At 41.6% G+C, this 13,396-nt stretch overlaps 1 protein-coding gene across 1 annotated transcript in view; it reads left to right on the forward strand.

Moving 5' to 3' along the window:
- The window catches only part of Frem1 (FRAS1 related extracellular matrix 1), a 115,152-nt gene that overhangs the window by 41,888 nt on the left and 59,868 nt on the right, over positions 1 to 13,396 (forward strand). Inside the window, exons 17-20 of the mRNA XM_042055309.1 lie at positions 6,242 to 6,436; positions 7,631 to 7,816; positions 9,124 to 9,320; positions 12,834 to 13,029. Of these exons, the coding sequence (XP_041911243.1) occupies positions 6,242 to 6,436; positions 7,631 to 7,816; positions 9,124 to 9,320; positions 12,834 to 13,029 (774 nt within the window). The remainder of the gene's footprint in view (positions 1 to 6,241; positions 6,437 to 7,630; positions 7,817 to 9,123; positions 9,321 to 12,833; positions 13,030 to 13,396) is intronic.

Here is a 13,396-nt window from a genome sequence, read left to right on the forward strand (position 1 = left end):
TGACAGAGGAAATGGATGGGAAGGATGATCATTTTGTGCATTGATTTCTGAGAGTTTTCAACCACACACAGCCATGAAGGCGTGACGGAGAATCTCAGTTGAGGCAGAGGCCAGCGGCAGAGTCCCTTCACACGGTTACAGCCCAAGAAGCGAAGAACAAGACTGAAATTAGGGGCTGGGCTACCACCTTCAGAGGCCTGCCTTTGGCATCTATTTCTCCAGCTAGTTCTCATCTTGTCAGGCTCCATTGACTCCCAAATCCTGCCACACACTGGGAAACATGGCTCCGTGATCTAGGTGCATGCCTCCGTATTCGTAACTCGTGAATTATGTGGGACAATAAAACCAGCACCATATGGACAAAGCCAAGGGTTGCTGCCATCTTAAGAAGTTACCTGGTTGTCCTGGAACATGATGTATCACTGTTTGAGAGGCTAGCCTCCAGCAGCACAGGGTTCAAAGGGAATCCACAGCCGGCTTGTACTATGACTTCTTTATCTGAGCGGGTTGGGGAAAAATGACATTCCCACTCTCTCTTGGTGGTGTCCTTCTTTATTCTCTATTCTTCTGTATTCTTCCTACTATATACTTATTTTTCTAAAGCTTATATATCCAACAAAGTTTTTCAGATAATGTAGGAATCACAATGTGGTTACATTCTATTTTTCAAGTGAATTATTATAATGAATACAAGTAACACCATGTTTTTCACCTCCCTTACATGATTAAACATTTTACAGATTACAGGTGAAAAATAAATTGCCCCAAGAATCCACATACATTTGTTATAGATTAACCATGTAGGAAGCAAGATAGTCATCTCAGTCGGGTCTTTTACTGGCAGGCTGCATTTTGCAGTTACAAAGAAAGGGCCAATTACTTCACTCCTTATCTTAAAATGCAATAAGGAATCTTAAAGGAATCACAAACATAAACTTCTATATATGAAAAATAAGAAAAATCAGTCAGCTCTACTTTAAATCTTTAGGTACATATCCACCCATCAACAATTTTTTTATGTCAAGAGATTAAGGGCAGAAATGGGTATAAGGAACTAATCATCACCTTTGGTCATCAACCAATCCAAACAAGAAAAGTGTCAGTTAGTAATAACTGGGCTGCTTTGTTCTTGTTCCCTCCCCTTAAAGTGTGCTCACTCAACTATGTGTGTTCCTAAAACTTTATATTTATCCTTTTTGGGTTTTTCACCTCAAAGCTCTTTGATGAAAACATCTTAGTCTAACTTCAAGTTATTTTCAAAGCATTGGTTCAACTGTAATGCACCCCAAAACCTGTGAACACACCTCCCACCATTAAAGTTAAGAGAATTTAAGCAAGCTGGGCTACTGGGACTCAGTTGTTGTTGTTGTTTTAAATTATTAACCTAAGCCACAGTCTAAATGGGTTTTCAGTAGAAACTCGTATCCTAGCTGTGTTACACTGCCTTGTTTATATTTTTTATCATCAAAACTCGATGTAAACTAACATTATTATCAATTAGACAGCACAGCTCAGGAAGGAGTCATCTTCATAATAATCCACAGGCAAGAATGCCCAGTGTACAGAATTGTTTCCATGAGATAAACACACTACATTACAGGCAGTGGGGATCTCCTCACACCCATTCACACCGTGCCAGATACCAGGAAAAGATGGCAGCAGCAAGCATGTAAAGGCACAGCAGAAGCAAAAGACATTCCAGGGTCTGTGGTCTCCTCAGGGAGTCACCTATTGGTGGGCTGACACCTTGAACTTCAGTTGCCACCTGCTGCTCTTCTGACTCGGCCACTAGCAATGAGGAAAGCAGCCTGAGTGTCTGGGTGAAAGAGTCTTGGAAAACATCTTCCTAGACCATCTTGCTTAAGCATGGCGCTCCCATGGTTTGCTATTTCAAACGAGTTTGCAGCTTTATGCTCTGGAACAGCCCATTTCCTTCTTGTTTTCTTGTTTTCTTCCTGAAATGCAGCGTCCTCTAGCCCCTTCCTGTCTTCCTCATCCAAGTATGCTACTGCTCTTAAACAACTGCAGCCTCTTACCCACACTCCTTTGCTTCGCAGCTTACATACAGCATGTTCTTCTCCTTGACAAATGGCACATCTCACCTCTTCTCCCTCTTCATTTTCCTCTTAATTCTCTTGTAAACCTGAGTAAAATCAGCTGGTAGGAATCATGCCATAGCCTGAATGTTATATTGTCTTAAAAACTTCTTCCACTGTTGATATTAGTCCAATTCCTTCTGAATCCAGCCCCACTCAGATTTTAAGGACATGGCAAAGGTAGACAGATTTGTGCCCCAGGCTGCCCCCCCCCCACTTTGGCGATCACCAATAGTCTTACAGGGAAGGGACTCAAAGGCCAGTGGTTATTGTTTATTGAATAATTACAACATCTTTAGCAGGCTTATGAAGCACAGGTAAATTATACTAAGGTTAGTCATATTCTCTTACACAGCCTTCTGAATCCTAAAAGGCAGATTTACAAACATCTAAATCTCTTCTAGTGTGATGGCCGTGTAAGGAACTATTAATAATAAGACTTAGAAGGACACTGGGGGAAATGATTTCACATACATTTTTTTAGTTACATTATATTAGAAGGAATGATAGACTCAGAGGATGTTTTGAATGTTTTATTTCATGAGAATGTTCACTCCTTTACTCCACTGGTATCATTTAGCACTGCTTAAATTGATATCAAGAATCCTGGCATTAAAAACCAAATGTCCTTGTGACTTACCTGTTCCAATCCTTCCTTCAGGGTTTTGATTAGTTTTATCACCTGTACTGATTAGTTTTCAGTATCAACTTGACACAGCTGTGAATCAGGTGGGGAAAAAGTCTCTCTGAAAATGTCTATACTGGGCTGGCCTGCAGGCACATCTATGGGAATTGTTCACCCTTGGAGGTAGAAGTTAAGTTCTTATTGCTGAAGACACCATGTACTTCAGACACAGAGGTCCGTGGACTGGAACTCACCTGAATGCCTCCTCTCAGAGGTCTGCTTTCACTGTACCTGAAGGTGCTATACAAGCTTCTACAGGGGGGAGTAATCAATAGCCATGACCCCTGTAAACTAGAGCAGCGGCCAGCATGACATGATAACCCCTAGGGTGTAGTAGTGGCATGCATACCCTGGCAGTAACCAACGGCTCTCTATCTGGATTAAGACCCTGTCAACAGGAGGAAAATCACTTTGTAACAGATGGAGGCAATTGTAGAAAACTACAGCCAAACACAACGCAGAGCTGTAGACTCCAGCCCTAGCCAATACCTCTGCAACACAGCTCCCGTACCTGAGGTTCAGGGATCATTGTGGGAGGGTGGCTGAAAGATGGATAGCAGCCAGAAGAGCAGAGGGGGCTATGGGAAATGTTAGAGAAGCGACACCTGTGAAGTCCCAGCCACATGGCTGCTGAAACTCGACCTGAACGAGGATCATGACAGCCGACATGCTAACTTGGAAGGGAGAAAGCTAGACAAAGTATTACAGCAACTAAGGGATGCTGGGCGGGAGACATGGTCTTCCGCTGGGAAGAGCACAGCAATTAGTTATCCAATACCAAATGGTCAGCTCTGAAAACATATGCATACAAGTAATGCTATACAGACTGAGCAGATTGTACATATTTAGGAACACACACACACAGACACCAACAATTAATGAGAAAAGAATCTATGAATTTGAAATAGAGCAAGAAGTGGTACATGGGAGGGTTAGGATCATGGGAAGGGAAGGAGAAATTACGTAATTGTATTATAACCACGCAAGTACCATATCCCTTTTATCCTCTTCCACAGAGGATCCTTCTCTCAGCCTTCCCCCTACTCCTGCCCCAGCACACTTCTCTGGATTTGTTTTTCTTCCCCTTCTCTGGCTGCTGCCCACAGCTCCATATTGTACTTCAGTGAAACTGCTCTCCAGGCCTGGCTTGTTTCACTTTACACGATGCTCTTGAATTTTACCCAGGTGGCTGTGACTGATGTAGCACAAACTTATCACCTGTTCTCTGTCACCCAGGGAAGGGCACTGGAGCAGCCCCATATTCTCTCCCTCATGACTAATGCTGCAGTAACCAGGGGGGGGGGGGTATCACGTATCTTTTGGTATAGAAATTTCATCTCTTTTGGGAATCCAATAAAGAGTGGGATTGTTGGGTCATATGTCATTCTAATTTTTTTGAGGGATTTGCATAGCATTCCCCATAAAACTAATTACCCCACACTCCCTCTAACAGTGTTTGTGTTTCTCTGCATTCGTTAGTTGTTGTCTTTTGGTGATGGATGTTCAGCTGAGTAAGATAACTCACTGTGGTTTTTGACTAACATTTTCCTGATAACTAATAAAATTGCACTTTCTGATGGGATTGGGTTGAATCTCTCCATCACTTTGGGTAGTGTGAACACAGAATATATATCTCTGGTTTTTCATGTCCTTATCATTTCTTTCACTGGTGGTTGTGAAGTTCTGCTTTTTATTTTAGTTTGTAAGTATTTTGAGTGTGATCATTTTCTTAATTTTCTTCTCACTGTGTTCAATATTTGTCTATCATCACATAGTGAGCAGCACACAGTAGGTCCTTTGACATTCAGCATATTTAAAAAGTGCCTTTTAGGGGTGCACAGTGTCTGCTTTTGCTCTGCTAGAATGCCAAGGGAGCTGATTATCTCATTGTGGGGATGGAGTAGATGTTTATCAAATGAGTAACTGATGATAAATATTCTAAGTCAACTTACTTCTTGTCATCACTTTGAACAGTTGAGATCTCTTTTTTATTCCTGCCAAAGTTGAAGGATAGTGCTTCCTTTATTGAAAACTATTTAATTATTTTTCAAGATCTCATATAGTGCATTTTAAGCATATTTATCTCTCCTTCCCGTCTCCTCCCAGATCACTCCTACCTCTCTACCACCCATCACTATGTATCCATCTTTGCATACATGTGTATCTATGTATGCATCTATGTATCTATCTATCTATCTATCTATCTATCTATCTATCTATCTATCTATCTATCTATCTATCATCTATCATCTATCTATACCTACCCATCTACACCCATCAAATCAATTTGTGCTGTCCAACTACCCCTGGGTGTGGCACCTGCCCGGGACCCTCTTCAACCAGACATCACACTCTTAAAGAAAACTGACCCTTCCTCTCCCAGCAGCTATCAAACAAATAGTTTCTACTGAACTCTCTAAACTTCACCTTGGATTTTCTAGTTTTTGATCTTTTATTCATTTGCTTGCTCAATGGTATTACCTCTGAATTTCCCTTTTTGTTAATAAGAAAAATCACATCAAGCTCAAGCTCAGTGCTCTGTAGATTTGGCAGTGTGTCTGGTGAGAGGAAGTAACGTCACTGATCTTCTGTCTTTCCCTCCCCTCCCCTCTCCTCCCCTCCCCCTCCCCTCCCCTTTCCTCCCCTCCCCTCCCCTCCCCTTACCTCCCCTCCCCTCTCCTCGCCTCCCCTTTCCTTCCTTCCCCTTTCCTTTTCCTTGCCCTCCCCTTTCTCTTGCCCCTCTTCCCCTTCCCTCTCCCTCTTCTCTCCTCTTCCCCTCCCTCCCCTTGCCCTTCCCTTTTCTTCAGGGCTCCCAGCATTGTTTTCCTCTTGGCTCATTAAGAATTGCCAAGAGCCCACATTCAGGACTTTTCTGTTGCCTGGAGAGCATAGGCTGTCCTGTTTGTTGGTGTGTGATGGGTTAGTTCAGATCGTCCTGTTTGCTGATCAGTGATTGGCTAGTGTGTAGTAAAAGAAACACAGAAAGAAATGGCCAGGAAGTGGATGACCTTTCTTTATACTTATCCAGAGTCCTCTGTGTCTCATGACTGCTGTGTGGTTGGTGCTTGTTCATTTCCGGTGGTCAATGCACATGGAGACATAATTACCAAGGGAACAAGGTCACTTTCTGCCTCTCCCTGAGGTTGTTGCTAGCATCAAAGGGTTAGGAGGGAAGAATGAAGCATCTCTAGTCAGGCTTCGTGCCTGCCCCTTGTTCATTTGTGAGCTGTCAGACCCATGTTAGGCCTGCCTTGCTCCTCCATATGGTGGTCCGTGGCTGGCAGGGATTTCAAAAGAGTCAACAGATGGACAAATATTTTTACATTATTTTCCTGACTATATTTAATTTTATAGTGATAAAATTGAGTTTCCTATTTTATCCCCACAAATTCCTTCCCTTTCTACTCAATGTGAGCAGAAAAGGTATCAGTGGAGTCGGTCTTGGTGTTCTGTTTTCCAGGTGGTGAGATTGGCCTGGCACCTTGTTTTGACACCATTATGTTGGTGGTTTCGGATGGTGAGGCCGGCCCTTTGGTGAATGACTGTTGCTACAACGGACCTGATCCATCTGCTCCTCTTCATGAGTCCTTTCCCATGTACGAGCTCAACATCACAGTGCATCCCGTCGACAACCAGGCACCTTCAGTCATCATAGGTGACTGTGTTGTTCCTGTGTGTATGAATGTCTTAGTGTCACACCCAAGGCTTAGTGAAAGAATTCTCTTAGATTAAAACACCAAGAAATGCAGTTGTTGTCCAGGAATCATCTCAACAGAAATGTATAATAAATTAAAATCTGTAATAAAAGCAATCACAGGGCAAAAGAATTTATTTACTTGAAAATTTATGTTTTCATATGTAGAGAGAACTCAACAGCATGTGTGTGTCTGTGTGTGCCTGTTACAAGGATGTAGAGAGCCTCAGATATACTGCTTTATCTCACATGGGAAAACATCATTTGCCGGCTGGAGAGAGAATAATTTATTTCATCCATAATAATTTCGACTAGCACAGAATGTGTTTACCACAGAGACCATTTATATACATTTAACCTTACGTGTTTTTCAGAAAGTCATCTCTTCATAGGCATTATGTATATGTTCTGTCTCACAGAAAAATAAGCATATGTATGAACGTTCTTGTAATTTGCTAACTATCTCCCAAGCAATGTTCTGGAAAGGAAGCATTATCCCAGCAGAATAATTAAGCACCAAGGCATGAAAAAAATGTTCGTTATGAGCAATTCATAATCGCTCTCAGGCAATTAGCACTCTGACAAACACTGGTAGCGACTGATCTTGAGGAGTACATAAACTACATTTAGTGGCTTATCATTAAAACAGTTTGGCAATTCTTATTTCCATTTATCACTTCTATAGAGACACAAGGGAAATCAGAGTTCCCTGAGAATGACTGGAGGCTGTAGCAGAGCACTTAGCATGGCTGCCGCCTTTCCATTATCATCTGGCTGGCTTGTGGAAGAAGAAGTATACAATTCCATAAGTCAAATTAAATCCCACTCATTACCCCTGCATTTTTTTTTTTTTTTTTTTTTTTTTACTGCAAAGAGAATTTATGCCCAAGAAAACGAGCATCTCCCATGGAAGCGTATTTGCCGGTAGGAGGCCGCGCTGGTTGGGATTACAATCACACCCTTCAGTTCTCACTATTCCGATGAAGGAGTTCAGGCCCCCAGAAGTGTGTGTTTTTTTAATTTTATTACGTTTTTATTTGCTTGTTTTGTGAGTGTGTGTTCTGGGGATTAAACGCGGGTCATCGGGCCTGGCAGCGGGCGCCGTTACCCACTGAGCCATCTCACTGGCCCCTGACTGCTGTTCTCCGTGTGCAGGTAGGCGGCTCGTGGTGGACGAAGGCTTCTCAGGAACCCTCACGACTAGTCATTTGACGGCCGCTGACCCGGACACCGCGCCAGATGACTTAGAATTTGTTTTGGTGTCGCACCCTCAGTTCGGCTACCTTGAAAACACACTCCCTTCTGCAGGTTTTGAGAAAAGTAACATGGGCATAAGTATAGGTAAGTCCTGGTCTCCTGACCGGAAGTGTCTTGCTAGTGTTCGCGGATGTGACTAGCTGGACCCTGCTTAGGAAATTCACAAGAATTCAAAACATCCCAGTCACCATATATGCTTTCAAGAGATTATTTTGATGATTCTAGCTGCTATGTTGAGTCTTAATTGTTTCTCATTTTAACTTTTAACTTAGTTTTTCTAATTCATGGACATTAATAACTGAAATAATTAGAAATTTCATTTTTGAAAACTATACGAATCAACAGTGATGTACTCGCCGGTCTAAGGCCTTCCTGGCAACACAGCCCTGGCAGAAACTTAATCTGGTGGGAACCAGTGGGTCTCATTCTCACAGTCTTTTAGCATTTTTAAAAGGTAGTACTGGAAACTACTGAGAAATACGCCATGGCTGGTACTGAAAGAGCAAACCTGAAATGTTCAAGTAGGTTTTAGTAATCTTTTGTTGTTGTTGTTTGTTTGTTTTTGATTTTGGAGACAGGGTTTCTCTGTGTAGCCCTGGATGTCCTGGAACTCGCTTTGTTGACCACACTAGCCTCGAACATGGAGGTCCTCCTGTCTCTGCCTCCCAAGTGCTGGAATTAAAGGAGTGCACCACCACGACCCAGCTTAATTTTGAAAGCAAAATGTTTCTCAGCAACCAGAATAGCCCCTAACAAAACAAAACGTAAATAAAAAGCAAAATCCAAATCCTCCAAAGATAATACTTTTTTGGTAAATTATTTTTCCCTCTCCTTTAAAGACATTTGTATTTTTAAATTTGAGTGAGATTAAGACTTCAGATTAATCAAATTAAAGGTTACGCAACTTTTCTTGTGACTTAATTCACAATTTTCCCCTTCTGATTTAAGGTTAGCTGGAAATCAAGTCAACTAATTCCACCCAGTACAGTGAGTTTCTTGATGCCTGTTATATAGACAAATCGTGGATCTCCGCCCATTTTGCCTTTGTGTCAAAGAGGTGGCATCCTCCTTAACCAAGTATGACAAGAGCCGTGTGTCAGAAGGACAGTTTAGCCAAGGGCAATTCTCTGTGACTTTCAGTTCATGTGTCTGGAGAGTGACCTTGAAGTCCCCTGCATTGTGATGAGTGGTTATCTCAATTTCACTCTTCGGGCAGGTTTGCATCCTTCCTTCCCGTCTGTGGGACCTGCCTTTCTGTGGATGGCTGGTAGGCGTCGCCCTAACCCCCACTATGACCGTTTACCTGCTTCTCAGAGAAGCAGCTGGTAAAGACTGGAAGTTCCTGGGGAGGACTATTTATCATTTCCCTGTTCTGTCTTGGTGTGTGCTAGCTTCGTTCCGGTGGAGAGACATGAAGGCTTTGCACATTAACTATGTGCAGTCCAGGCACCTGAGGGTGGAACCAACTGCCGATCAGTTCATGGTGTATGCTACAGACGGGAAGGCACGCTCCTTAGAGACAACATTTCATGTTATCATCAACCCCACAAATGATGAAGCGCCTGACTTTGCGGTACAGAATATCACTGTAAGAAACATACCGAATGTTCCTTTTTATTTTCTTATCTTTTTCTGATTTTTATTTTTGCCTAGATAATCCCTTTATGTCGATCCAGGTGCACCTAATATATTAATTTGCTGACGAGTAAGGAAAAAAGAATCTTAGCCATATAATTTACACCTGTAAAATATTAACCTAGTAAGGATGGTATGTGTGTGTGTGTGTGTGTCTGTATGAGTGTGTCTGTATGTGAGTTTGTGTGTGTGAGTGTGTCTGTGTGAGTGTTATACAGTACCTACTAGATTTTAGGCTCCAAGTCTTTTCCGTGTACTTATAGTTAATCCCCACAATAGGCTTTTAGGGTGATGGTGTTTTTATTGCCATTTCATTACTGAAGAAATGGGGCATAAACAGGTTAACTAAGTAACCCAAGAGATTTATGGACATGCCAGAATTTTGTCTGTATACCCTAATTCTTCTGTATGTTTTTACTTACAAATAAAAGAACCATACCCTCTACTCTCTGCTTTACTTTCTAAAGCAAAACTTTATACATGTATAAAATCTTTTCTTATCAATATGCAGTTCCTCTTACATATTCTGCATGTCTATATATGATTATTTAATTCATATGCATGCACTAGCAAGTTGAATGAAGACAAACACAGTCTTTGGCCTCAGTGGAACTTGTGTGTTGCTTTGAATAATTTTGCATCTTGGGAAGGTTATTTCTCTTCAAGCTTCTGTTTCCCCATCTTCAAAAATATATATGTACTTTCCCCGCAGAGATTCTTAGGATGATTGAGTTGGGCAAACGCCCTTAATGAGCAAGGGTTTTCAGCATCATTTAGTGTGTCATCTTCTTTCTAATATTGACCAAAGCCATTATTTTCCCTCATTCTTTTTGCTAAAAATAATCACATTCTAAATGTGAAAGTCTTTATTTGATTTTAATTTTCTCCTGAATCTTAACAGCACACGAGCGTCACCTCAGCGTGAGATTTTAGAGCCAGCTCCTGCCTCCCCTCTTTCTTTTGGCTCATGGTTTACTCTGGAGAGCCCTTCAGTGATTATGTGAAGAAAAAAAAATCGATGACTGATCACTCCTGCACCTATTTCTACTATCTTTATCTGCCCGGGCAAGGGCTTCTGGAGTAATTAGGCCTCTGGGAAGTCGTCCCTGATCCCTTTGTGGAAGTAATCATGTCTTTCACCCTTGCTTCCTCACACGCACAAACCACACACACACACACACACACACACACACACACACACACACACCACAGACCCTTGGGCTTTGGCAGAGACAACTTTTAAGCTTCAAGAATTTTTTTTCTTCTTCACAGAACACATTTGGCTTTCCTGTTAGAAAATGTCCTTAATGTATAGATAGTTGGTGTTCCATCAAGATGTTTCAGTTTGTTATAATCATTTGCAAACCTATTTAGTAGTAAATATGTATATATATATATATATATATATATATATATATTCCTTCAAACTTTTTATTCTCATAATTTCAAAAAACAATTAATTTCCAAAAACAAATCCTGTAGTTTGTTTTTTTAAAGAAAATTCCTTGATAATCTTGTGGATGAATTTACCATTTTGTAAAAGAGATACATCACCACACAGTCAAGAAGAAAGCACTTCATAGTTAAGCTTAGGTGGAGACTTACAACATGTTTTTAAACTGCTTTACTAAAGTTCTCAAGGGTGGGGAAAGTGAGATACTGGCAAAAGTTATTCAATAGGTTTATCATTTTGAATTAATCTAAGGTTTTTTTGATCTTTAATTTGAGAAGGTCAGATAAGAATAACATTGTTTTTGTCAGAACGTCACAGTGCACTTGCAGGAATGGTCCCTTCAGAGCCAGTGGGAGGAGCTGGAAAAAAACCATAGGCTCTGACGAAGTGATCCCCTCAGCTATAAGGATAGAATGCTGGTTTTTGATTCTTGACATTCAGTAGCTCTTAATAGTCCTTGACTATGCCACTGGCAGGCAGGCCTTCCCAGCTCTTCCTGGTGGATTCTTGGGAACATCTACACATGCTACAGAATGCAGCAAGTGGCCTGGCAGATACCCAGGAAGCGTGTGTAGAATTTATGTACTTTTAGTACTTAGATCTTCCTGTATTTCAGAACAAAAACAAAAAATTCCATGTCCTATCCTCTCTCTGAGCAAGAAAACAAACAAACAAACAAAAAACCCAAGATAGCTAAGATGGCCAAGTCCTAAATGATTAATGCCCTCTTGAGGCAAGAAGCACTCCACTGTGGCAGTGGTGGTGGTGATAGTGGTGTGTGTGTCTGTTTGTGTGTGTGTGTGTCTGTCTGTTTGTATGCGCATGCACACGCAGGAGGAGGAGGGTGCTAGGTGTCTTGCTCTATCACACTATGCTTTGTTCCCTTGAGAGGAGCTCTCCCACTGAGCCTGGAGCTAGCCTAGCAGCCAGCCACCCCGGAGATCTTGCTTTCTCAGCCTCCCATTAGTGTCGAGGCTGAAGGTGCTCTCAGCCACACCCAGCTTTTTATTGGGTGCTAACTTTTTATTGGGAGTTGAATTCAGCTCCTTGAAAGTTTCACAAGTTGAACTTGTACCGGCTGAGCCACATCCCAGCACCTGAGTTAAAAAGTATCTACTATGATAATAAAAATTTTAAACACCAAATGTTAGATTCAGAAGGTTATTAATAACAATAAAAAAAGGACATGAAGTTGGGAAGGAGATTGGGCATTAGGAGGAGTAAGAAGGGATAGTGAAGGATGAATATGATCAAAATGAAATTTAAAAAATTAATAAATATTTGAAAAAAGAAACCCAAAATTTTCTCTGGTGTATGCAGTAGGTATTTACTACTACAAGCAGGTAGACAACTAGAATTGTAGAAACAAGGACTTCTGAGTTCAAGAACCGACTAGTGTCTGAGATAGACTCCAGGTTCTCTCTTACACCGAGCTTTCCTGGCTTCCACAGAGCAAGCATACTTTTGCTGGATTCCACCAGCACCAACCTTTGAATCATTTACAACAGAAATGGTCTAATGTTTTACAACAATTTTTGAATGCATGTGTTTGTGCAGAAATATACCTGTGGATGATTTGGGGGCGTGCATGCCCACAGCTCAAATGTTAAGCATGGAGGGCAACTTTGTGCACTTATTTCTTGCCACTTTTATGCAAGTTTCAGGACTTGAACCCCCACCGCCAAGGCTCGTGTGACAAGTTCTTTTACCTACCGAGCCGTCTCAGCAGCTCCACATAGATATTTTAATCATGCACCCTATGTCATGCGTGCAACGAAAGAGCATTTAGAATCTTTAGAAAAGATCTTAGGAAGATGAATAGATTCTTTTTACATTCCTGTTAACCAGAAATTTTGTTTTCTAGAAGCCAGTATCTGAAAATGCCATGGAAAATTTGAAGTAGGACATCTTCATATAAGTGGGGTGGATTTTTTGTTCTTAGCAGCTTTTCAGAAGAAATAGGGGAAAGGTTCTGTTTCACACTGCTCACCCTGCTGGTTTGCTCCTGCTCAGGTGTGTGAGGGTCAGATGACAGAGCTGGATTCTTCCTTTATCACTGCTGCTGACAGAGACGTTCCCAAGGACTCCTTACTCTTCAGCATCCCTCGCAAGCCCCAGCATGGCCTCCTCATCCACATGGCGATCAGCAAAGAGTCTCCTCAAATCAAACAGGAAATTCACAACTTCTCCATGGACCTTCTCAAGGCTGGTAGGCCATGACTTAGCCCACCCATGTGTAGACTCTAAAGTTGCAATAGGAGAAGCAGAAATTTGTTTGGTGGGTACCAGAGGCTGGGGGGAGAGAGAAGAAATGAGCTGTTGAACAAAAGGTACACAATTTCAGTGCAACAAGGCCAAGTTTCAGGCATCTGTTTGTGTACTGTGCTGACCACGGTTAGTGACATGTAGGGTAGCTGAGCATTGCTAATAGTTCACACATGCACACACGCACACACACTAACAAGGTGAGGTGATGCACATTAGTGTGATGTAAGCATGCCACAAGTTACGCATATCAAAATTACATGCCTACAGATTTTTGTTAATTAAAACATAAATTGGAAAACTGTTTTACT

The sequence above is a fragment of the Arvicola amphibius genome, chromosome 6 (genome assembly GCF_903992535.2).
Source record: "Arvicola amphibius chromosome 6, mArvAmp1.2, whole genome shotgun sequence".
Taxonomy (NCBI): Eukaryota; Metazoa; Chordata; class Mammalia; order Rodentia; family Cricetidae; genus Arvicola; species Arvicola amphibius.